Source organism: Anabas testudineus, chromosome 14, assembly GCF_900324465.2.
Source record: "Anabas testudineus chromosome 14, fAnaTes1.2, whole genome shotgun sequence".
NCBI classification, from domain to species: domain Eukaryota; kingdom Metazoa; phylum Chordata; class Actinopteri; order Anabantiformes; family Anabantidae; genus Anabas; species Anabas testudineus.
In genome coordinates, this window is record NC_046623.1 from 202,099 (window position 1) to 225,798 (window position 23,700).

Genomic DNA, 23,700 nt, shown 5'->3' on the forward strand with positions numbered 1-23,700 from the left:
TTGCATTGGCGTCTATCCACCACGGCTTGCTACTGAGCTCACTGGGCAATTAGTATCCTCAAATCCATTAAAAATATTTTTAAAAGAAATCAGCATGCACTGTGCTGGCATCACCGGTGATCAATACTGCGCGTTAGAAGTTTCCTGTCGGACACAGTTAGAGAAACACAATCTAGTTCATGTGGGATAATTCAGGGCACATGTCAGACGCTGTTGAAATGGTGAGTCTAGAACTGTTGCTCAACTGTAACATCAACAAAACTCAGTGTATGTGAATAGTGTATTATAGACGTTAGGCTGTTGCTGTATACTGTGTGGTGGTCGGGTGAAGCCTTTAATAATTGTTATGTCTAGACAATTAGAGGCTTGAAGCACCTTTTAAGGCCATATTTTAGTCTACTATCTAGTCTGTTAGTTTTATTTAAAAAAATAAAACATGGGCCCATTTGATAAAACACAGCCAAACATTCCCTGAAATTACATGTTCCATGCAGCACAAGTATTATACTTATAAGATATACTCGGATGTTATTGATATTCAGATAGTTTTACTAGTAGGCTACTTATATTACACTTTTTATGTAGTTGGTGAATAGATTTCAGACAGGCATAATAAGGTATTGCCTCAGCCTACAAATTGTTGGTTAATACTATGTTCTTTCTCTGTAACTGTTTTGTTGTATACAGCCATGCAACATTAGAAATTCTTATTTTTTTTATATTTCAGTGCAGCCATAATCTTTTCTTTGTACCAATGGTGATCTGAGTGTGCAATATACATCGTCTACAATTATAGTTAAATTCAATGCAGTTTATTTATGTAAAACCAAATCACAACAAAAGTAATCCTTACAGAAAAGCACGACAAGTGAGACAGAGTACAAGTTTGTTGTAACTTGCTTTTTTTTTTGGATTGTTGCTTCATCAAACTCTAAATATGTCTCTTCCTACTTTTGAGTCAGATTTCAATTCAGCATTTCACTTAATGTTCTTTGATAATTTCTTCCTCAGATGGAAATGCCAAAGAAAAGCAAAACAAGGAATATAAAGAGATGGAGCAGTAACAATGAGCACCCCCACCCTAAACAGAGCAGAGTAAAGCAAAATGATACTCCATCCCCTCTATGCTTTCACAGCCCACTAAATCTGTTTGAGAGCCTTATCCAACCCATGGACAAAGAGCAGTTCTTCAGTGAGTACTGGGAGAAGAAACCCCTTCATCTGCAGAGGTCTAATTCCAGTACTGCCTCCTACTACAAGTCTTTGTTTCAGCTGTCTGATCTGCAGAGCCTGTGTTGTCAGGGCCTACATTACTACAGGGATGTCAATGTTGTTTGCTGTATAAATGGCAAGAAAAAAGTGCTCAACAAGGAGGGTCAAGTTAAGAGCAGTGTTCTCAGTAAGAACTTGGTTCAGAACAAGGCCACTATCCAGTTTCACCAGCCACAGAGGTTCAAGGTGAGTGTACTGCAAATACTCCATCTATCAGTTCTGTAAAGTTGTAAAAGTTGTACAAACTACAAACAAATAACACCGTTATAGTTGTTTTACAACAATATAAGTTGTGACATTTAATTCTGAGTCAGATTGTAAATCTGAGTTTGGTTTATCTTTGGAGAGATGATATATATTTCATGAACAGAAATATAGATACACTGCAAGATGTTATAACCACACTTTGCAGTTATTGTGTCCCTGAACTCTTGTTGCCTTAAGAGGGAAACCTGTTCACAAGAATTTCCCCAAGAGGAATTAATAAATTTTAAATTGTTATAATTATTATTATTATTATTAAACAGGAATCCTAATGCCAAAAAAGTTGGGATGCTGTATAAAAGCTGCATACAGACAAAATGCAATGATTTGCAAATGTGAAGCAAGAAAATGCTGTAAAAGTACATGGTCTTAACAAGGAAAAACATTTTCCAACTAAATTGGTTAAATGGCTACGTGTCAGTAACACGTTTGGATATTTAAAAAAAAGCATCTTAGAGAGTTAGAGTCTCTGAGAAGTAAATATGGCCAGAGGTTCACCAATCTGAAAATTTGCTTCTGCAAATTTTCAAAATAAGGTTCCTAAACATAAAAATACAAAGAGTTTGAATATATTTTCTACAGTTCATAATACCAACAGATTTAGATAATCTGGAGAAGGCGCTGTCAAGGTCGAAATGCAACACTGTATTCCTGCAATCCAGACCTTTGACTAATTGATAATATTTGGTGTACCTTGAAATGCAAAATAAGACAGAAGACCCAGGGCTGTTGAGCAGAAAATATGCAAGGCAAGAATTAAACATTTCTCCCACCAAACTTCAGCAATTAGTATTAAATTCTTCAATTTAGAATACGATTTGGGATTATGAGATTTCCTACTCATTGCTTATGTAGATTTTACATTTATGGCATCTTATCTTTTTCGGACTTTGAGTTGTATCACAAGACAATGAGCCCAAACATCCTGATAAAGCAACAATTGAGCAATCCTCTAGCTGATAACTAACTTTAACTAGTTATGTGTTTGTAATTTATGTAGTAATTTTTGTTTTGTTTTTTTATTTTTTTTCCTTGTTGTCAGGATGAATTGTGGAGGATTCAGGAGAAACTTGAGTGCTTCTTTGGAGCATTGGTGGGCTCTAACGTGTACATCACACCACAGGATTCCCAGGGCCTTCCAGTTCACTATGATGATGTTGAGGTATGGTGAATCCATCAGTATGTTTACATGCACAGTCACCTATAGAGCACTTTGTTTTTGGTTTCAATTTTAGTTGGATTTTTTGGAAGCCTTGATTTAAAAAAAAATAAGGCTGCCTTGCTGCAAGTAATGAGCTCGCCTCTCTTCCAGCTGCATTTCTCAGCTGATAGTAGTAGAGTGGCCACCTGCGAGAAGCCTTTGTTATTTAATCAGAGTTTGTAATCAGAGTTCTCTGAGAACTCTCTAATCCCCTACCACGATTATGGTAACCAGGTTTTCCTTTTACACGACAGTTAATTCGTTATCTGAGTGCATGAAAACCCACTGCATGACTCGAGTCATCCAGCGAACAAGCTTTATATTTATTGTACATCCCCACTTTTTCAATTGGCAAGTTAATTAATTTAAATAATTTCATAATCTGGTCAATAGTGGAAGAAGTATTAAAATAATTTACTGAAGCAAAATTACTGATACCATACTTTTTTTCTTGCTATTTTTAACATTAAAGTTCAGTGTATAGCACTGTAGTAATTCCTTTATTTATTGACAACTGCTCTACCTATTGAGCCACTGCCACCCCTCATGAATCAAATTGTCCCTGATAAGCAAGCTGAGGGCAACGGTGGCAAGGAAAAACTCCCTGCGATGGCAATAGGAAAAAACCTTGAGAGCAACCGGACTCAACAGGGAACTCATCCTTATTTGGGTAATAACAAAAGCAGGAATTAAGCATTTACACTGTGTGTTAGGCAGCAGGCAGTTCAGTATATCAGTTGATGTCTTTAAATTAATATGGAGTTCAGTTAGTTATTGGAGACTTGCTCAGGTTCCAGTCCTGGACTATCAAGCGACTGCTGTTAAGTCAAGACCTCAGAGAAACAGCATTAACCGAGGCCAGGACCGTCATTGTGGTAGAGTGGAACCAACCCCAGTCCCCACACATGTCCCAAAGATATCATACGGAGCATCCAGGTGTCAAGATCACTAACGGGGCACCAGGGCCAGGTGGCAGAGGGTGTCTGGATCACTGGCGGCTCAGGAACAACATGTATAGCTCAACAGAGAGACAGGAAGAGGGAAAGGGAGAGAGAAGAGGAGAGTGGAGAGCAGAAGAGGAGAGATAACAATTAGGTATGGTCACAGTCACATAATGTATAAGGTGAATGTATATTTCATGAGTGCAAGCAGGGACTCCGGCAGGACTAACTATGACAGGGAGAGCTATAAAAGGGAGAGCCAGAAGGAAACACAGACACGATAAGGAATATTTTGTCACTAAACAACGCAGAAAAATTAGTCCATGCTTTCATCACCTCTAGGTTGGACTACTGTAATGCCTTACTGTCTGGTTGTTCAACTAGGTGCATAAACAAGCTTCAGTTAGTTCAGAATGCAGCAGCGAGAGTCCTCACTAGAACCAGAAGATACAAGCACATCACCCTTATCTTATCTACACTTCATTGGCACCCTGTGAAATTTCGTATTGATTTTAAAATACTACTTTTGACATTTAAAGCATTAAATGGTCTCGTGCCGCAGTATCTGAGTGAACTGCTAGTGCCTTATGATCCGCTACCCCTACCTCGATCAAAGGATGCAGGCTGCTTGTCAGTACCTCGTATAATGAAAACTACAGCTGGGGGCAGAGCTTTTTCTTACAAAGCCCCAAAGTTATGGAATAGCCTTCCAAATAGCGTTCGGGACTCAGACACAGTCTCAGTATTTAAGTCTAGGCTAAAAGCCTATTTATTTAGTCAAGCATTTTTGTAAATAGATTCAGTTGTTGATAACTCTGGGAGATCACTGATAAAGCTTTGTGTGTTAGTTGATGTGAATGAATGTTTAATGCGGTAGCGCTGCGCTGTGTATACATTAATAATATGACACACTTTAATTGAGACAAGATAAGGATCTGAGATAACTTCAGACAGTGGAATTGTGAATACATTTTTTATACTTAATCCGAAGGATATTATTAAATCTAAAGCGTTACCTGCTTTATAAGTAGGTCCTACGTACTAGCTTCATTTAAAGCTACATACTACAGAGTATATCAAACTCCTGATCCGTGATAGTTTCATAAACAGTAAGCGCTTTAGATGTAAGAGATCTAATATTTAACAGTCCTAACATCAGATCAGAGGTGCTGACTGCACATCCAGTGTGCTCTGAATTATGAATTCTCAATGTTAATTAAATTGCTAAAGCAGACTTTCTGTTTTTTTTTTTCAAAATTTTTGTTTAGCTCTGGGAACAGATACAGTCTCAATATGCTGAACCCTGAGTGAAGACTCTGTGTAGCTAGCTAGGCCTGTTCTGAGACTGTGTGCTATACCGCAAGAAATGAGAGCAGGATACCCCAAGTGGGCCTTCAACAAGGCAGCAACCTGTTCCAGAAAAATTAACAAAGTCAAAGTCCCAGTTCCAATGCAAATACCTGTTCATACCTCACCTGGCTGGGGTTTCAGAGAAGCTGAAAAGGATTTTCAGAAAACACAGCATACCTTTGTATTTCAAACCCACCAACACACTTAGACAGAAACTCGTCCACCTTGAAGACCCGACTCCAAAACACAAAATGAGCAATATAGTGTATGCAGTCCAGTGTCTGTGCTGTCGTCATCCTGCAGCTTCCTCTAGTGTCACTTTCCAGACTGTACTTACTTCTCAGTTAGTTATTGTTACACTGGGATCATTACAAAATGTAGAGGATTTAAATTGGTCACAACACAAGATCTGCTCAATGTCAGATATTCTGATAAATGTCTTCCTGTATTTAATCTGAAAATTAACGATCATCTGTGAACTAGTTTTGCTGCACATTTAAAACCACAGATGCTGATAAAAGTGCTGAGCAATTAAAATCATTCAGCAGCAACACATAAAAATTAATAAACAAATATATCCAATTAAAAATAAAAATAAAAACAGTAAGTGGCTTAACGAGGCTTGAGAACCGCTCGTCTGTTTTATTAAATTGGGACACACAATGATAACACTGTAAAGTGCAAATACTGGTGAGTCAGTAAATACTTTACATTGTAAAATGTCTGATGTGAATTTATGTTTAGGAATGACCAACCTGACTACATGCTCACCACTGAATTTCAGTGGTTTTACCACAGTGTGGTGTTTTTTTGGTACATTGTTTGGCATAAGATGTTAGGTTTTAATTATCATGTAGACTGTTCCCTGTAAACATGAAAATGAATTGTGATATGATAAAGCAAACCCTACTTTTGTGGTTCACACACACAAAAAAAAACATACACCTGACTATATTCTATAGACACCCTTTTCTCGCAGTATCAAGCATATGAGACTCTAAACCTGACACTGTGACACTTTCAAACACATCATGTTTAACTGTGTGTTTTTATCATAACTGTGGCAGCATAGAGTTGATAAACAAAGCTATGCAAAACTACTTAGCCTTTTTTACAGAAAGCAAGCAGAATTAAGTTCAAAATCACTGACAAGTTTGAAAATACATAGCTTAATTGGAACTGAGAAAACGTTACGTTCCACTGCTTACAATATTGTTATAACAAACCAAAATACAGATAAAATAGCAGAGAAAGTAGGTATGGTAGGCTAATAGAATTGGCCTGCTAACGTTAACCATATCCTATGTTGTTTACCATTCAAAACCAGTCTGTCGGAAAGGTTTGTACGACTGCCTGGACCTCAGTAACCAAAAGCAGTAGGAACACCATTGTCACAGTCTACAGTAAAGCAAGTTTTATATTACCATAAACAGAAAGGCTGCCATCGATGAAAGTAGCCTATGTTCCAACAATGTCACAGTCAAGCTCAGCTTAAGTTCACAGCGTATCATATGAACAGCGAAAAAGCATTTGGGAAGACAGTTATATAAGATGGAGTTATTTAACCACAATATGGACAAAATTTGGTGTTCCAGGGCATTAAACCATAAACACACATTAAAGGTGTTTTTGGAAAGAACAAAGCAGACTTTTGGATTGGCCCTCTTACAGTTCTGATGTCAACTGTATTCAAAGTTTGTGGGCCATGCTTAAATGTCAGGCTTGTGCCATAAAGCTAACAACTGTAATTGAGAGGTTAGCTATCCAACCAGAATTCTGGCAGAAGTTTGTTGATAGCTACCAAAAGCACCTGCTAAAGGCGAGACTTAGTAAGACATTTAACCAGTTACTAGGTGTGCTAGGTGTACTCTTTGTAATAGTGTAGAACATAGGTTTCAAACTCTGGCCCGCGGGCCAAATTTGGCAGTGTAATTATATTTGGCCCATGAGGCTATACCAAATGACTGCTAGAGCTAGCCCATGTAATACCTAGTGCAGGTATTATAAAGCGCATTCATTCATCGCTAATACTACAAATCCCATAATGCAGCGCTTCAGCTGCCTTGCCGAACACATTCCGCGTTAATCAAGTTTAGCTTATGATGCGGCAAGTTATTGCGAAGCTAGTCCTCAGCATGCCAAGTAATGTTGAAACATATCGTTATAACGGTGTTCGCAAATACGCACTTTGCTGATAAACTGAGTTCTCACGAAGCTTTGGTGACTTGACGAACAAGAAAAGTATTTAGAGTTGCTTCGCAACCCATTTGCCGTCTATGTGTAAACAGCACCTGTGCAGATTCAGATGGAACTGATTGAGCTGCAGTATAATGACTGAAGGTAAAGTAGGACACTGCAGGACCCGCACAGTTTATTCACTCCAAGAGTTTGGATTTAGATTTTCTCTCACAGTGATGATAGGAATTGTCATTATTCATTTTCATATCGGTAAACAACAGGCTGAGAGCTGGAATTCTGGTAGAGAGGTTCCACTATGTGAGCATTAGTAATAACAAAAAGTCAGTGGAAAGAATTGAAATATATGATGTGAGGCTTTTTGGCTTATTATACAGTAACTATGGTACATTTAGTGTCATGAAGAAAATAGCTTGTTTGTATGGTTGCAAAAAGGGAACAGATCAGCAAACAGAAAGTACTAAGTTGGAGTTCTCTGTATAATTGATGTGGTGTTTTTGTCCAGGTATTTATTTTGCAGCTAGAAGGAGAAAAACATTGGCTTCTTTATAGTCCTACTATTCCACTGGCAACAGAGTACAGCGTGGAGTCAGAGGAAAGAATTGGCAAGCCAACCCATGATGTTATACTGAAGGTAAAGCTATTATTTATCTCTCACTGGGACACACTGTATTAAACACTGTGGTCAATTCTGACCATTAAAAATATTCAACATTCAAAAAGCCCTTGAAAAGAACCACAAATAGCACAAATATAAAATAACGAATACTGTAAAAAAAACTCAGAACAAAAAAAATCTAAAGATGGGTGAATTATATACATTCATCCCTTTTCCCTCATTCTTACAGAAGTCAAAGGGGAAATGGAAAATATGTTGTACTAAGGCCATGTTCAAAATGTCCTTACCATTTTTTAAATGTAGTGGTACATTGTATGAGTCATGTAGGAATTACAACAATTTTAGAAGCTCAGTAGCACAAACCTAATCCCCCAAAAAATTGAACGTTGTTTAAAATTCACATTACTGCACATTAAAAATAGAATGCAATCATCTGTAAATTTCACAAACTAATATTCAACATAGAAAATCACATTTTCTCATTTTACTTGTTTAAACTAAAATGTTATACTTAAAGGTAATAAGGTAAGGTCTTATAACAACAGTTTATAAATGTCTGGGAAATGAGGAGACAAGTTGCTGCATTCTAACTGCTCAACAGTCCTGATTTTACTTTCATATATGGCAAGTATTATTATTGGCAATATTAAAGACAAGTTTAATATTTTCAATTGGTGAAAAGTCTGGACAGCAGTCAGGCCAGTTCAGTGCCCATACCTTTTACCATGAAGGCATGCTGTTGTCACAGATGCAATGTAGCATTGTTGAAAGGCCCTGACTGAAAATGTTGGGACAGATTTATAATGGAATATAACATGTTGTACTATACATAATAATAATAATGAAATGGAACAAAATAAAATGGATAATAAAATAGAATAGAACAGATGTATGATGGAAGGGAGCATGTATTTCTCTAAAACATGTATATGTCTTTTAGCATTGTTTGTGCCTTTTCAGATTTACAAGCTGGCCATTGCAGAGGCACTAATGCAGCCTTATATCACAGAAATGCAAGCTTTTTAACGGTGTTGTAAAATTTCAATTTTACTGATCACAACAATTTTCCAGTTTGCACAGACAAATTCAAAATGCTCCAAAGTCCTTAAAGATTACATCTATCAATCCAGTACTAACATTTAGTCAATTATGAATACATCTGAATGTGATTGAAATAAACAATCCCAACAGCTGTACTTCTGACAACACTTTATAATTTGGTCTTTATAAGTGACTCATATTGTCTCTCCACAGGCAGGTGATCTACTGTACTTTCCCAGAGGAACAGTTCATCAAGCCAGCACTCCAGCAGGAGTGGAGCATTCGATCCACCTGACTCTCAGCACCTACCAGAGAATGTAAGACAGCTCTCCTTGTTATATAATATTGTGTCTACACAATAGTTGTCCAGGTTTATTCCGTGATGCATGAACACATGCACATCATGACACAGTCCACAGAAACACAATTTTATTGGCACAAAGTTTCCCTGGACTCGAGCAAATGAAGAAATTTTGTCACACATACCCTCGTGGCCAGTAGCAGTTGCAGAAAGTACACGTATAAGGCTATTGGTGTACTTTTGCCACAGTAGTACTAGCTAAATGAGTATAACTGAAGGCAAGACTGAGAAGATGTTGTCCACTATGGATCAGATAACTACAACTAGTAGAAAAGTTGAGTCTTCCCTGAAGAAGAATCGCTAACATGACTGGCACACAAAATATAGAACTCACAGTCATGATAGATAGCATAATAGCCTAAAGACAGTTTGCAGTTTGTTTACCCTACACTTCCCTTTTTTTCCTCAGGTCATGGGGAGATTTGCTGATGGATATATTTCCCAGCCTGCTGTGTGATGGTAGCAGGACTGAAGTTAGCCTGAGAGAAGGCATGCCCAGAAGACTTTTACTGGTAAAGGTGTTGTTCTGATTACTGTTGTGCAATTTAAAAAATAATTTTCAGTATCTGTTAAGTTCAGTATCTGATCAGGTCCACAACAGCCATGTGCTATTAACATAAGCACCCAATACATGTGGAAACTTACATACAATTGACTAATTAAAGGAAAACCTGAATAAGGTAGATTATATGAGTACCTGGTGACCTGATGCAGGACATGATAGTGTAGCCAGGAAGAAGGCTGTGAGTATACCGAAAAACAGGGTGGGTGTGTCAAAGTTTCTTTTTTCCTAGACTGGACTTACTAAAGGAAGTCCAGTTGCCATTACTCAACTTCCAGAAAACGTTTGATTTTAGATGCTGTCATTTGATGCCATGTCATTGTCACAAGCCAGCTTTGCAGATGCATTTACATTCACATTTATTCATTTGGCAGACACTTTCATCCAAAGCAACTTACAAGTAAGGTACAAGGCAAGTAAAAATTCTAAGTCAAGAAGAAAACATCAAAGCAAAGTGTAATAGGAAGAAATGTTGGTGAAGATTATCAGTCACCCAGATGTAGTTATCTGGAAGTTGAGTCTTGAAGAAGCTACTTGCTCTTGAAGAAGCGATAAATTTCAACAAAACGTTCTAACAAAAGGAAGTCCAGTTGCCATGACTCAACTTTCAAATAGGAAGAAATGTTTTCTTAGCCTCCCCTCCCCCTCACATCACCTCAAAAGATCCCAGGCAAAACTTTTCTTTTTTCGGCTCTGTGGTTCCACGATGGTGGACTGAGCTACCCACCTCTGCATGCTCAGCCACCTCCCTCTCAGTTTTCAAAAACTTGCTGAAACATATCTTCAGACTGAAGAAGCTATTTGGATGAGTAGTGAAACGTTTTGACCTAACAAGAAGGAAGTCCTGTTGCCATCACTCAACTTCCAGATGCACCTTTACCTGGAATCTGAGAATCTTCAGCGGCATACTGAAAACAGAACTCTTCCGCACCTTTCTCTGCACCTAATCATTTACCTGCACTTAAACAAAAAATAACTTGCACTTATACCCTATGTAACTAAAGCACCTCTTCCTAGAGCACTTCACTTTTTTTTATTGATTTATTTTTTAAATTTAGTTTAAATTTAGTTAGCATGGACCATGGAGTACTGGGTGTCTTTTTGTGCTGGACAATTTAGTTTTTTTTTTAAGAGGATTATGTGTTTTTACCCAGGTGTTATGGTGTAGTTCATCTTTCCTGTATTGATTGTAATATAGTCCAGCATGCATATATATTACCAGCTTCAGGATCGCACAGGTGAAAGAGGGGACAAAGGGAAGGAAGAGAGAGAGGGGCGAGACAGACGGGGAAAGAGAAGTAGACAAACACCCAAAATAGTACAACCATCAACAACAATAACACACAGAGGAAATAATATTGATATAATGCATTAGATAAAAAGGAAAGAAAGTACAAGTACATCACTTGTAAGTCGCTTTGGATAAAATCATAGGATCGGTGGTTTCATTGCCAGCTGCCATGTCATATCCCAAAATGTCCTTGGGCAAGACACTGAACCCCAAATTGCCACCGGTGAGTCAGATCAGCTGCATAGCAGCTCTGCCATCAGTGTGTGAGTGTGCATGTGTGTGCGAATGGGTGAATGAGATGCAGTGTAGAGTGCTTTGAGTACCAGTTAGGTAGAAAAGCGCTAGTGCAGACCATTTACCATTTATATGTGCTTGTGTGTGACGTTCCAACTGGTTTGTGGCTGCTGAATTTAAAGACTGAAGACCTGGATCTCATTCAAAGTTTCAAACCGTAAGTGTTAACATTTTAATGTGTTGTTTACTGGGTTACCTTACTGAATGTAGCCACATTAGCTGCACAGTATTGCTGCTCAGCTAATGTGGCTAACATTAGCTTATCTCCTACTCTGAAGCAGGAGATACTTTTGGATGGATGATTAGGGTTAGGGATAGAAGATGTCCCAGAGATATCGAGTGAAACTTAAAGATATATGTATAGGAGGTTGGATAGTGTAAGTAGCATGTTAACCTAACATTCTTGCAACATAGTGCAGATAAGCTTTTTCATACTACAGACTGTGAAGTTACCCTGACACTTTGTCAGTTTTCTCTCAAGCTTTTGTTTTTACTTCAGCACCAAGTTAGTTACTCACTAGGATAGTGCAATCTTTATTTTGAAAAATACTAATAATAAACAACAGTTGTTTCCTGTACAGGACATCACACCACATTTACCTGAAACAATGGAGATTACCTCAGGCATTCTTGCTGTCAATTTTGATAGCTTTCCTTCCTAAAGACCCCTTCCACTCTGTACAAATATCCTATTTTACAAAGCACCTGGAGACCATCACATGGCTTCCACCATGCTTGACAAAAGGTAATAAGCACAGTTCTAGCGTCTTTTCACGTTTTGCATCTCACATATGTTCTTCTGTTTGATTCGAAGGCCTTAAACTTAGACTCATCTGTAGGCAACACCTTCCAGTCTTTCAGTCTTTCTAATGCCTGTGCTCTTTGGCCCATCTCACTCTATTGATTATATTGGCCAGTCTGAGATATGGCTTTTTCCTGGCAATTCTGCCATAAAGTCCAGCATCCTCAAAGCAAACAAATATAATAAAAGCAATAGACTGACCGGTCTCTATTGAAATCCATTTCTTTCTGGCTATTAGTACCTATTGGAATCTGTAAACAAACAACTGCTGATGTTCTGATACTAAACTAACCCAAACAATGCCATGCTCCCTTGATTTCTCCATTAGTACAACTGTTCTTAACTGTGCAACACAAGTGCAAAAGGGTTTTCTCATAATCAATTAGCCTTATAAAATAATCAAGTTAAATTAGCAGCCATACCAGGAGATAGATGCAAATGATCAGTTCTTTGCAATTGCTAATTATAGGCCTCTATGCAAAAATATAGATCATTCATCTGACTCATTTCTTATGTTCTGTAATATATGACATTTTAAACTATTGATTCAATAAATGGTGTTTTACAGAGTTAGACCAAAAACTGTCATTACTAACTCACATTTTTTTCTCCTTTTAAGTATGTGAAGATTCTGACATAGAAGAGGATCCTGAAGGCAGTTTAACCTCCAACAACATTTTGTTTACAATTTTATTTCTTGTGTGCAGGTACATCATGTGTTAATTACTTTTATCTTGATAAAAATTGTCTATAATCTCTGCTGGTAACATTATTGTTTTGTTTAATCTTTTACTAATCTTGAGAGTCCCCTGTTCACGCTGTATTACAAGCTGGAGACCACCTCTTAAAAGACTCACTGTAATTCTGTAAGTTTTATATTGCTATATTTTTCATCAACAACAACTTTTTAATTTACAGGTGGTGTTTACTGTAGCTCTTGTACTTTGTGACACATTCAGAACAAAATAAATATAAATTAGTTTAGATACTAAACTAACATAAAGAATGCCATGTAGTCCATTAGTCATTATTCACTCATTATTTAGTGAAGCACACATTAAGTATTAAAAGATACCAACCAGTAATTTGCATGTGTCCCATATTACAGAGCGTATGTGGGTACACGCTTACGCAAAGAGGTATGGGATGAAATCTCATTTGCATTCCAAGAGACACACCATGAAATAGCTCTTTCTTTCAGATGGCTTGAGGCACACATTTTCAAACAGGCCAGTGGAGGCGATCTACACAATTTAGTTGCATGAAAATTTACAGACACATTCGTGGGACAACCAGAACCAGTATTCTGCATATTGAAAAGCAGTATTGTTTTACAGTTTTAAGATTTGAGTGCAAAGTGGAAGTTGCGGAAGAGTTCTTCATATTTGTTGTTATCCGATGATTGCCGTTGTCGATTAGTTGGTCAGCTCATATCACAGGTGAGCATGAAGGCAAGGCAATGCAGCCGCTTGCAAAATGTCGGAGAGTGCAGATCAACCAGTAGTAGGAAGTAGCAAGTCATCCAGCACATGGTTGCATTTTATATTAAACGCAACAAGCACACGAAGAAAAAAAGAAAAAAGAAAAACACACGGATGAAAGTGAAACGGCACGGCAAGAAAAAATTGTATATCTTCTAACTAAAAATGTTATAGTTTAATCAAGTGCTATTGTGTAAAATGTTTCTTTGGTAACTTCAGGACATTCACACTAAATCTAAGCTCAAATTAAAATGGTGGAAAGTCAAAAACAAGCAAAGCAAATAATATCAGCAGTAACATGTTACATTTTTTAGTAACTGTTGTGGTTTTCAGTGTGTGATTCTTATGCCTTTTTGCACCAATGAATATATTTTCCTTTCTTTTTAATCAAGCCTGGTAGCTTTCTGCATATCTTTAGAACTGAACAAAATTTGTTTTGTTTTTTTTGTTTGTTTTTACAAAAATCGTAAAAACAATGCTGCATTATATTTTAAATTGTTTTTTTTAAGAATTGTGGTCAACTTGCCATCTGCAATTATTAAAAACAAAAAGATTCACACAAATTGCCTCACCTTGCTTGCTCATGTTTGTTTTTTTGTTTATTTCTGTTTTTGCTTCTGAAAGAAACAAATTAGCATAAGTGAATTTATTCAGAAATCCCCTGTGCACTCCTCAACAAGCAGCCACTATAACTGATGCCATCCTGAGTATTTTTGGTTACATACCTGTGGCCAATGTATATGGTGGAAGATGAAGGATTCAAAAAAATTATTACCAACTTCAACCCAGGATAGTGCCTTTACATTAGGAATGACTGGAAGTTAATGTCTGTCTGCCGTACCACCATGCCACTTGAAGACAGACACCTTAACCAAAATTGGAGTGATTGGAAGAAGTAGCTGTCAAATGTGAAATCCCCTTTCAGAAAAATACTGCAGTAATGACAATGGTGTGAGCATTGTGGCTGCTGCAAAATTACTAGAGGAGAAACATGGGCGAACCAGTATACGCTTCACTAGCCACACCTTGCAGTTGGTGATTAATGCTGCTTTAAAGAATACAGCTATTGTGGAGTACCTCCAACCTTTTTTCCAGCTGCGTAACCCAAATGTGCTTGCAGTTATCTCAAACTGATATCCACACGTCCCTCAGGATTTTCTGGTAGACCACAGAATTCATGGTATTAGTGTGATGGTGTGGGGATAGTCTGGGCTCCATCAATTATGTCAATAATTGACAGACTGCTATAATTGATGGAGCCCCAGACAACCCTCAGATCGTAACACTACAACCACTACATTTGACTGTTGGTACAGTATGTTTTTTTAATAATGCTGTGTTCGTCTTATGTCACACATTGCGTCATGCACAACTTCCAAAAAGTTCAACTTCTGTCTCATCAGTGCATATAATATTTTGCCCAAACTATTATGTGACTGAGAGAGAGAAGGATAAGGCTAATCAAGATGTTTTTTTGGCAAATGACGTTCACCTTGGAACTCCCCCATGGGTGCCATTTTTGCCCAGTCTCTTTCTTATTTCTAAATCATGAAACTTAACTGAGTGAGGCCTGCAGCTCGATATTGTTTTGAGTTCTTTTAAGAACTCCTGGTAAGTCATCATGTACTTTAAGAGCAATTTTGGTAGGCCCTCCACTCCTGAGAAAGTTCAACCTTTCTCCATTTGTGGATAATGGTTTTCATTGTGGTTTGCAGGTGTTCCAAGGCCTTAGAGATGGCATTTGAATCATTTTCAGACTTGACAATGACAAAGCCACCAATAGACTCACTATTACCATCACACATTTAGAAACCGTCTGTTCACCTCTCTATGACTAACAAAAGTTGTTAGTCGTTCACTGGCTGAGCGCAGTGGACAGGAGGGGTTGTAGACCTGAATGGTTGAGTTGAAGTAAGTTGGAGCTGTAGAGTTAACCACTCTGTAGGCAAGAGACTGAGCTTTGAACTAAATCCTTGCAGCAACAGGAAGCCAATGCAGAGATCTGAAGAGTGGTGTGACATGACACCTTTTTGGCTGATTGTACTAAGTAACAGATGTTGAATGGGTAGACTGAGACAACGGCAGTTGACGACAGAAACACTGTGAGAGCTGACCCTAAGCAAGCAAGATGAATAGCAAGGCCAGGCTGGAATTTGCCAAAAAGTAAAAGAATAAACCTCAAAGATTCTGGGACAAATAATAACCTTTACTAAAATGATGGAAAGGCAAAGGTTTAGAAGAAAGACTATATCTTCTCATGACCCCAAACATACAAGCTCATCTGTGAAAAACTGTGGAGGTATCATCATGGCTTGGGCTTGCATAGCTTTTTTTGTGACATGCTCATTATTTTTCACTGATGATGTAACGCATGATAGCGGGAGCAAAATTTACTTAAAAGTCTACGAAAACATTTTGTCTGCCAATTTAAAGAAATATAAGACAACCAAACTGAGAGAGATCTGGGGAATCTGGAGGCAGTAATCCAGCAATGATGCCTTCACTACTCCCTCCCAACTTCTGAATTATGACTCCCCTTCTCTAAACTTTTCCTGAGTATTTATCCGATACTGTTTATTACAGTATATGACTTGCCCCTTCTCTGCCTATCAGAATATTTAATTTACACAACCTCTTGTTCCGGAAACTTTGTTTATCTTTGGTATCCATCCTAACCTTTCCAATCTATTAGCAAAGTCACATTGGTCACAGAGGTCATCGTGACTGTGACAGTCCACTGTTCTTCATGGCATCCTTCAACACACACGTTCCTCACATGCATATTGGAACACATCATAACCTAAGTGTGCATATCTGTACTTTCTGTTAGTGTAGTATATAGTGCCTATAAAAAGTATTAAGTAAAATTAAGTAAATCAATCATAGTCAGTAAAATTGGTGACTTTGACAAATGAATATCAGAAAAATACCTAATTAATGTCAATATGAAAACAGGTTTCTACAAAGTAATGTCAATTAAATAAAAATAAGTAAGGTGAAATAATTGTTTGCATTAATATTTAACTCTTTCTCTTGCACTAATGCATGGCTCACTCCTCTTGACTGTGGGTTTAAGTACTGGTAGGCATTCAAAAAAAATTAAAAGATTTTCACACTCAGAAACAGTCTTATGAGATTGGATATGGTACCCTTGCCTAACATCAGTTCATAATTTTGTTGTGTGCACGTATATTAGCTAGCTAATAAGTTAACTAGCAAATGTTGAGTAGCAGTTGTAGGAAATTTTGGTAGTCACAGCAAGTGTTTTTAAAAGTCTGTGTGTTTTCTTTTTTTTGTGTGTGTAGGATAACAGTGAAGGCCTGGACACCAGCAGGCAACTGGCAGCTGGCCTCAGATTCCTGGCTGATAAAATTGAATCGGGGATGCTGGAAGCCCATTCCACTCACTTGAAGAGAGACTTTATCATGAACAGACTGCCACCATACGACCAGCAGCTGCTCATACCATGTGCGTTTGTCTATGGACATTTGTATGTGTTTACACATGTGCACATCAATATAATTTACATGTCCATTTGTTTGTCTCAAAGCTGAGAAGATTCCTGTCTTGGAAGATATGGTGTGTTTGAGAAGTAAAGACCACATCGTCATAACAGTGGAGACAAGCCAAGACAGAGCGGTAAGTAGGGGCACCTGATCTCCATGATCTCACTTTTGATTAAATACATGAATTAGAAATGTGCCTATTTTACTCTAACACCACTGCCTCCCTCAGAAAGGTTACTGTTATAGTCCTCATTGCATTACTGGACTGGTTATAGCAATTCACAAGCAAGAATGATGTGGAGAGAGACTTGCATCAGGACTTTTCCTTGAGATCTAAAAATCCTGTTTAAGGAGTGGATGATATAGACTGAAAAGTATATCAGAAATGTTTTACAGGATTTTATGGTATGGCCAAATAATATGTTTCTTAAGGACATTTAGATTTGAGCCCTGGACCAGATCTGGGAGGAGATACAAATTAAACTCCTGAGTACCATCTTAAGTTGCTGCAATATAATTTTAACAAAATGGACTAATCTGCCACATATTTTTTTACACTTTTGGGGGTGCTTTTGGATTCAGCCCTTTGTAGGCTGATAATATTTATTTCCAATAAACAATTTGGCATTGTTTAGTTCCTCATTTCAATATAAATATCCAGCATGATTTTTTTGAGACTGACATTAAAGGTGAGTTTTTTATTTTTTTTTATTTTTTATTGTAATCAGTGACAGTGAAATTTTTTTAATTCTTGGTGGTTCTACTACCACAGCTTTCATATGTCTATATGATCCTAGACTTTATGGGTTCTTTATCCGAAAAAGTGTATTTTATGTAGGCAAGAGGAACTGGGAATCAAACCACTAACCCTGGGGTTTGCATACTGCTAAAATTAAATCTAAAACACAATCTAACCCTAACCAAAGTTTTTTTTTTTATCAAAAACTATATGCATAAGTTGTCTTGTACTGAGCTTTACAAAGACTTTTCGCTCATATATTCATTGACAAAATAAACACCTTCCAACTGTATGCTTCGAGCAGCTGAAAGTTTAACCCAACCCTTCCTCTGGTCAGGTGCACTCTCAAGTGGATTTTTCTAGGCCATCTCTAGACTAGGAAAAAGATTCATAATATTTTACTGATTTAAATTTTTAGTGAATTAAAAAAAAAAATCATTTTGTCATGAGTTGTTGCATATTGATTGATAGTCAAAAATAGGATTTTGTTCTATTTTGAAATAGATTTGCTACAGTAAAATGTGCAAGGGGTGAAGCAGTATAAATACTTTACACTGTGAATTTAAAGTATATGTATGTATGTATGTATGTATGTATGTATGTATGATATATAATATAGACTGACAGATTTTTTTGTAAAATTCCATATAAATTAACTGAATCATGATCAATATGCTCTACTGGTCAGATATAGTGACAGACACAAATGACTGAATTAATTGTGTGTGTGTGTGTGTGTGTGTGTGTGTGTGTGTGTGTGTGTGTGTGTGCGCGCGTGCGTGCCTGTCTGTCTGTCTGTCTGTCTGTTTGTTTAAGGATGAGTCCACAGAGATGATGGTCTTTGTCTTGCATTCACTGAAGAACCAAAGGGAGAGCCACATGATGGGTGGAGTGTGTGTTGAAAAGGAAGAGCATGATGTATCCAGGGTATGCTGTTAACACTCCTGTTCTTCTTGCTGACCTGCCTATTGTGATTTATTCACTGTTTACCCTTATATGGGCAAGGGACCATAGTAACTTGTGTGTTATTAAATGCGTCACCAAATGAATAGTAAGACTGTACCGTGATGTCTTAAAGTTATGATAAAAAGGTTTCAGAATTGTTCTAGATACCTGTTAAAGCTATTAATGAGTTATTGCACAAGTGTTTCATGGCTCACGGTAGACTCATTTGAATTGGACTAGACCAATCTTTGATATTTCCGTGATATTTGTTACCAGTACTAATATCAGAAAGAACACATTTGTAGAAAATAAGGTATTTTGCACATTTTTATGAAAGTCACAAAAGTAATTTTTTCAGTATCCTCCAATAATGGTCTAGGGTTCAAATGTTCAAGTTTCTTGTATTTCAATGAGTTCCTTATGAAGGGTTAAGGTTTTACCACATTAACATGCTGTTCACTGACCATGGACCATTCATTAATGCAACAAGGTCATAGCTGCATTTAACACAGTGCCTTCATTAAAAAGAGAGATTGTCTCTCCTGTGTAGAACCTTCTGATTCTCAAATGGTTTGTTTCTAAAGAGGGCGATCACTTTAAGTAGTCATTCCGTGAAATAATTTTTGTTAGGTAATATTGTGTACGGTTAGTGTACTCATAAGGCAATGCAACCACAACGGGGCACAATCTAGTGTCAACTTGTGCCAGTCCCAAGTCTGGATAAATGCAAAGGACTGTGTCAGCAAGGGCCGATGCAATGTAAAACATTTGCCATAAAATTAATCTCTAGAGCTGCCTTCTTCCACTTGAGGTATATTGCTAAAATTGAGAGCATCCTGTCTCAAAGCGATGCTGTAAAATTAGTCTATGCATTTATAACTTCTAGACTGGACTATTGCAATTTACTGTTAATAGGATGTCCCAATAACTGCTTGAAAAGCCTCTAATTATCCAAAATGCTGGAGCCAGAGTTCTGACTGGAATTAGCAAGAGAGATCATATTCTGCCTATATTAGATTTCTCCCTGTGGCTCCCTGTGAACTCCAGCTCCAACATCTTAAAGACCTTATAGTTTCATATTTTCCCAGCAGAACACCATTTTAGAGTGCATTTCTACTTGTGGTTCATAGAGTTTGCAGATGTAGAATGCTATCCTCTACTATGGAACAAGGTCCCAGTTCAGGTTCGGGAGGCAGCCATGACTTGCCACCCTTACATGCCCCTAGATGTTGTTTTAATATGACACATAATGTATGTGTAAATATGTTTTGTACTCAATGACCCCAGATGTTAAAATCCAGTAATATGCTTTTGTCTATGCAGGGGCTGAAGTTCCCTCTGTCCCACCTCCAGGCCCTGCAGCAGCTCCAGCAGGCAGAGAAGCTGGCTGTGGCCCAGCTCCAGCTGCCCACTGAGGAGGCTAAGTGCAAGCTAGTTGTAGCTCTCTGGAGTGAGAGTCTACTGGATGTGGTATAGCACACAGGACACTGTGACACAATGTCACTGAAGATGTCCACATATGTTGAGTTTCTGAAATACTATTGTGCTTGTTTTTCTTCCACCACCTGAATAAACCTGCCACAGTACCAGCAGTGCCATGTGCCTTTTGTCCCCAAATCGGTGTTATTATTTGTTGTTGTTATTGTTCATGGTATTGATTACTGATTACATTACAGTACAGCTATTCCATTTAGATTGATAGAGTCAATAGACCCACTTAGCATACAGTATTGTTTTTTTACTTTTTGGCATATCTGTCACATTTAAATGGATTAGCACAAACAAATAGATTTAATTCTAACTATTAAATACAAAATACAGTTTTTAAAAAGTAGGGGAAAATTGAGTTCAAGTAGGACTCCTAAGTCAGGATTTAGAGTACATCATATTACAGAAATATGGCTGGTTAGTGTAGTGTTAAGATCACTGCCTTCCATTTGGGAGACTAGGGTTTGAATCCCAGCTGTGGCCTGCCCTCTAAGGGGTCCTTATGCAAGACCTCCTTACGCTTACCCTGCCTACCCTTGTAAGTCGCTTTGGATAAAAGCGTCAACCAAATGACTAAATGTAAGTTTAGAAACAAGTCACTAATGATCTCTTAGCATCAGACCACAGATGTCTTTCCATACTTATCTTCAATGAGTGAAACATGCCATTAGGGTTAAAGGAACAGCACTAGGCTGGTTTAAATCTTTTCCATCAGATAGATTACAATTTCTTCATGTTACCAATAAATCTTTCATGCACACAAAAGTTAGTTACACAGGGTTTTGCTTGGACCTATTCATTTTCTGACATGCAGTGGTAGCTCTTAAATGGATAGATGAGAGCATAGGAGATGAGAGAAGCGAGGAGGAGCTCAGTGTATCATTATAGGTTTCCTAACAGACTAATCTATGGCGGCATAATGTGCTCCCAAACCTGTAGAAGGCAGAAAAGTGAAAATAAAAGATTCATAAACCAGTGAAAAACAAGTAGACAGAAACAATAAAAGGAGTAACAAATATGATATGAAGTAAAATGTGCTCTGATCTTCATCTAAGTCACAACAATAGAAAAACACTGCTTAAAATAATACTACACAAACATATGTTTTCATGTTTCAAATGCTGTGGCATGACCTTAAGAGAGCCATTCACACCAGACATCCCAAGAATATTGCTACACTGAAATAGTTCTGTGAAGAGGAGTAGTCCAAAATTACTCCAGATCATTGTGCAGGTCTGATCTGCAACTACAGGAAACGTTTGGTTGAGGTTATTTCTGCCAAAGGAGGGTCAACCAGTTATTAGGTCCAAAGGTTCACACACTTTTCACCGTGCACTGTGAATGTTTACATGTTACATTCAATAAAAACATGAAAATTCAATTCAATTTTACTTGTATAGCCGAAATTTACAACAGAAGTTATCTCAAGGCACTTTAAAGTGTAAGGTTTAAGACCTTACAGAAAATAATTATACAAAAAATTATAGAGAAAACCCAACAATCCCATTTGAGCAAGCTTTAGGCAACAGTGGAGAGGAAAAACTCCCTTTAGAGGAAGAAACCTCCAGCAGAACCAGGCTCATAGTGGGCGGCCATCTGCCTCGACCGGTTGGGGTGAGTGGAAAGAGAAGAGAGAAAAGAACAGCAGGCAAGAAAGACAACAACAAGTATCAAGAACATTGGGCAGATGAACTGGATTCTGGAGATGTACAGCTCCAGGCCGAGGATACCTGCAGAAAAGTACAGAGAGAGGGAGACAGAGAGGAGGAAACACAACTAAAAGAGAGAGAAGACACAAAGTTAATGACATGCAATGGTGGCATTTGCATTGATACAGGAGAAAGGAGAGAGGAGAGGAGCTCAGTTTATCAGTAGAGGTCCCCCACCAGACTAAGCTATATCAGCATAACTAAGAGATGGTTCAGAGTCACCTGATCCATCTCTAACTATAAGCTTTATAAAAAAGGAAAGTTTTAAGTCTAGTCTTAAATGTAGAGAGGGTGTCTGCCTACCGAACCTGAACTGGGAGCTGGTTCCACAGGAGAGGGGCTTGGTAGCTAAAGGCTCTGCCTCCCATTCTACATTTGGAAACTCTAGGAACCTGCAGTCTGAGAACGGAGAGTTCTGCTTGGAAGATATGGAACTATGAGGTCTTTGAGATAAGATGGAGCCTGATTATTAAGGGATTTATAAGTGAGGAGAAGAATTTTAAATTCAATTCTGGATTTAACAGGGAGCCAATGGAGAAAACCTAACGTTGGAGAAATATGATCTCTCTTGCCAATTCCAGTCAGAACTCTGGCTGCAGCATTTTGGATTAACTGGAGGCTCTTTAATGAGTTATTGGGACATCCCATTAATAAGGAATTACAATAGTCCACTCTAGAAGTAACAAATGGATGGACTAGTTTTTCAGCATCACTGTGGGACAGGATGTGCCTAATTTTAACATGTTTCTCAGGTGAAAAAAGGCAGTTCTAGAGATTTCTTTGATGTATGAAGTGAAGGAGATATCCTGATCAAAGATAACTCCGAGATTTCTTACAGTATTACTTGAGGCCAGAACTAAGTCATCAATGGTGAGAATGTGATTAGACATAGTGTCTCTGAGATTTTTAGGCCCAAACAGTATAACCTCTGTCTTGGATTTAGGAGAAGGAAATTGGAGGACATCCAGGTCTTTATGTCTTTTAAGCATTCTTGAAGTTTGACTAATTGATTAGTTTCTCCTGGTTTCATAGATAAATATAGCTGGGTATCATCTGCATAACAATGGAAATTTATAGAGTGTTTCCTAATAATATTGCCTAAAGGGGACATATATAAAGTGAAAAGAATCGGTCCAAGCACAGATCCCTGTGGAACTCCATAGCTCACTTTGCTGTGCATGGAAGACTCATCATTAACGTGTACAAACTGAAATCTATCTGATAGATATGATTTAAACCACTCTAGTGCTGTTCCTTTGATTCCAATGACATGTTCCAGTCTGTGTAATAAAATGTTGTGATCTATAGTGTTGAATGCAGCACTAAGATCTAACATGACGAGTATAGAGAGTAGTCCATTGTCTGATGCCAATAGAAGATCATTAATAACCTTTACCAGTGCTGTTTCTGTACTATGATGTACTCTAAATCCTGACTGGAAATCTTCATACAAGTTATTGTTACGCAGGTGGTCGTACAATTGCTTAGAAACTACCTTTTCAAGGATTTTAGAGATAAAGGGCAGATTGGATATTGGTCTATAATTCGCTAAGACCCCTGAGTCCAGAGTAGGCTTTTTGAGCAGGGGCTTGACTACAGCAACCTTAAAAGCCTGTGGTACGTAGCCTATTTGTAAAG

At 37.8% G+C, this 23,700-nt stretch overlaps 1 protein-coding gene across 1 annotated transcript; it reads left to right on the forward strand.

Annotated features, from left to right (window-relative positions):
* The first annotated feature begins 108 nt into the window (after positions 1 to 108).
* Positions 109 to 20,451, forward strand: LOC113170727 (ribosomal oxygenase 2). The gene is made up of 10 exons (XM_026372954.1): positions 109 to 221; positions 1,012 to 1,458; positions 2,579 to 2,698; positions 7,730 to 7,858; positions 9,098 to 9,201; positions 9,655 to 9,757; positions 16,981 to 17,143; positions 17,226 to 17,314; positions 18,737 to 18,847; positions 20,189 to 20,451. Exons 1-10 carry the CDS (start codon positions 180 to 182, stop codon positions 20,339 to 20,341), a joined length of 1,461 nt encoding a protein of 486 aa, XP_026228739.1. The 5' UTR covers positions 109 to 179; the 3' UTR covers positions 20,342 to 20,451.
* The last annotated feature ends 3,249 nt before the right edge of the window (positions 20,452 to 23,700 follow it).

What these genes read in the sequence shown, in the direction of transcription:
- LOC113170727 (XM_026372954.1), top strand. Translation starts at nt 180, where the DNA reads ATGTGGGATAATTCAGGGCACATGTCAGACGCTGTTGAAATG. An exon ending in ACCAGCCACAGAGGTTCAAG is followed by an intron (nt 1,459 to 2,578) that starts GTGAGTGTACTG and finishes CCTTGTTGTCAG; the next exon opens with GATGAATTGTGGAGGATTCA. An exon ending in AAGAGCATGATGTATCCAGG is followed by an intron (nt 18,848 to 20,188) that starts GTATGCTGTTAA and finishes TTGTCTATGCAG; the next exon opens with GGGCTGAAGTTCCCTCTGTC.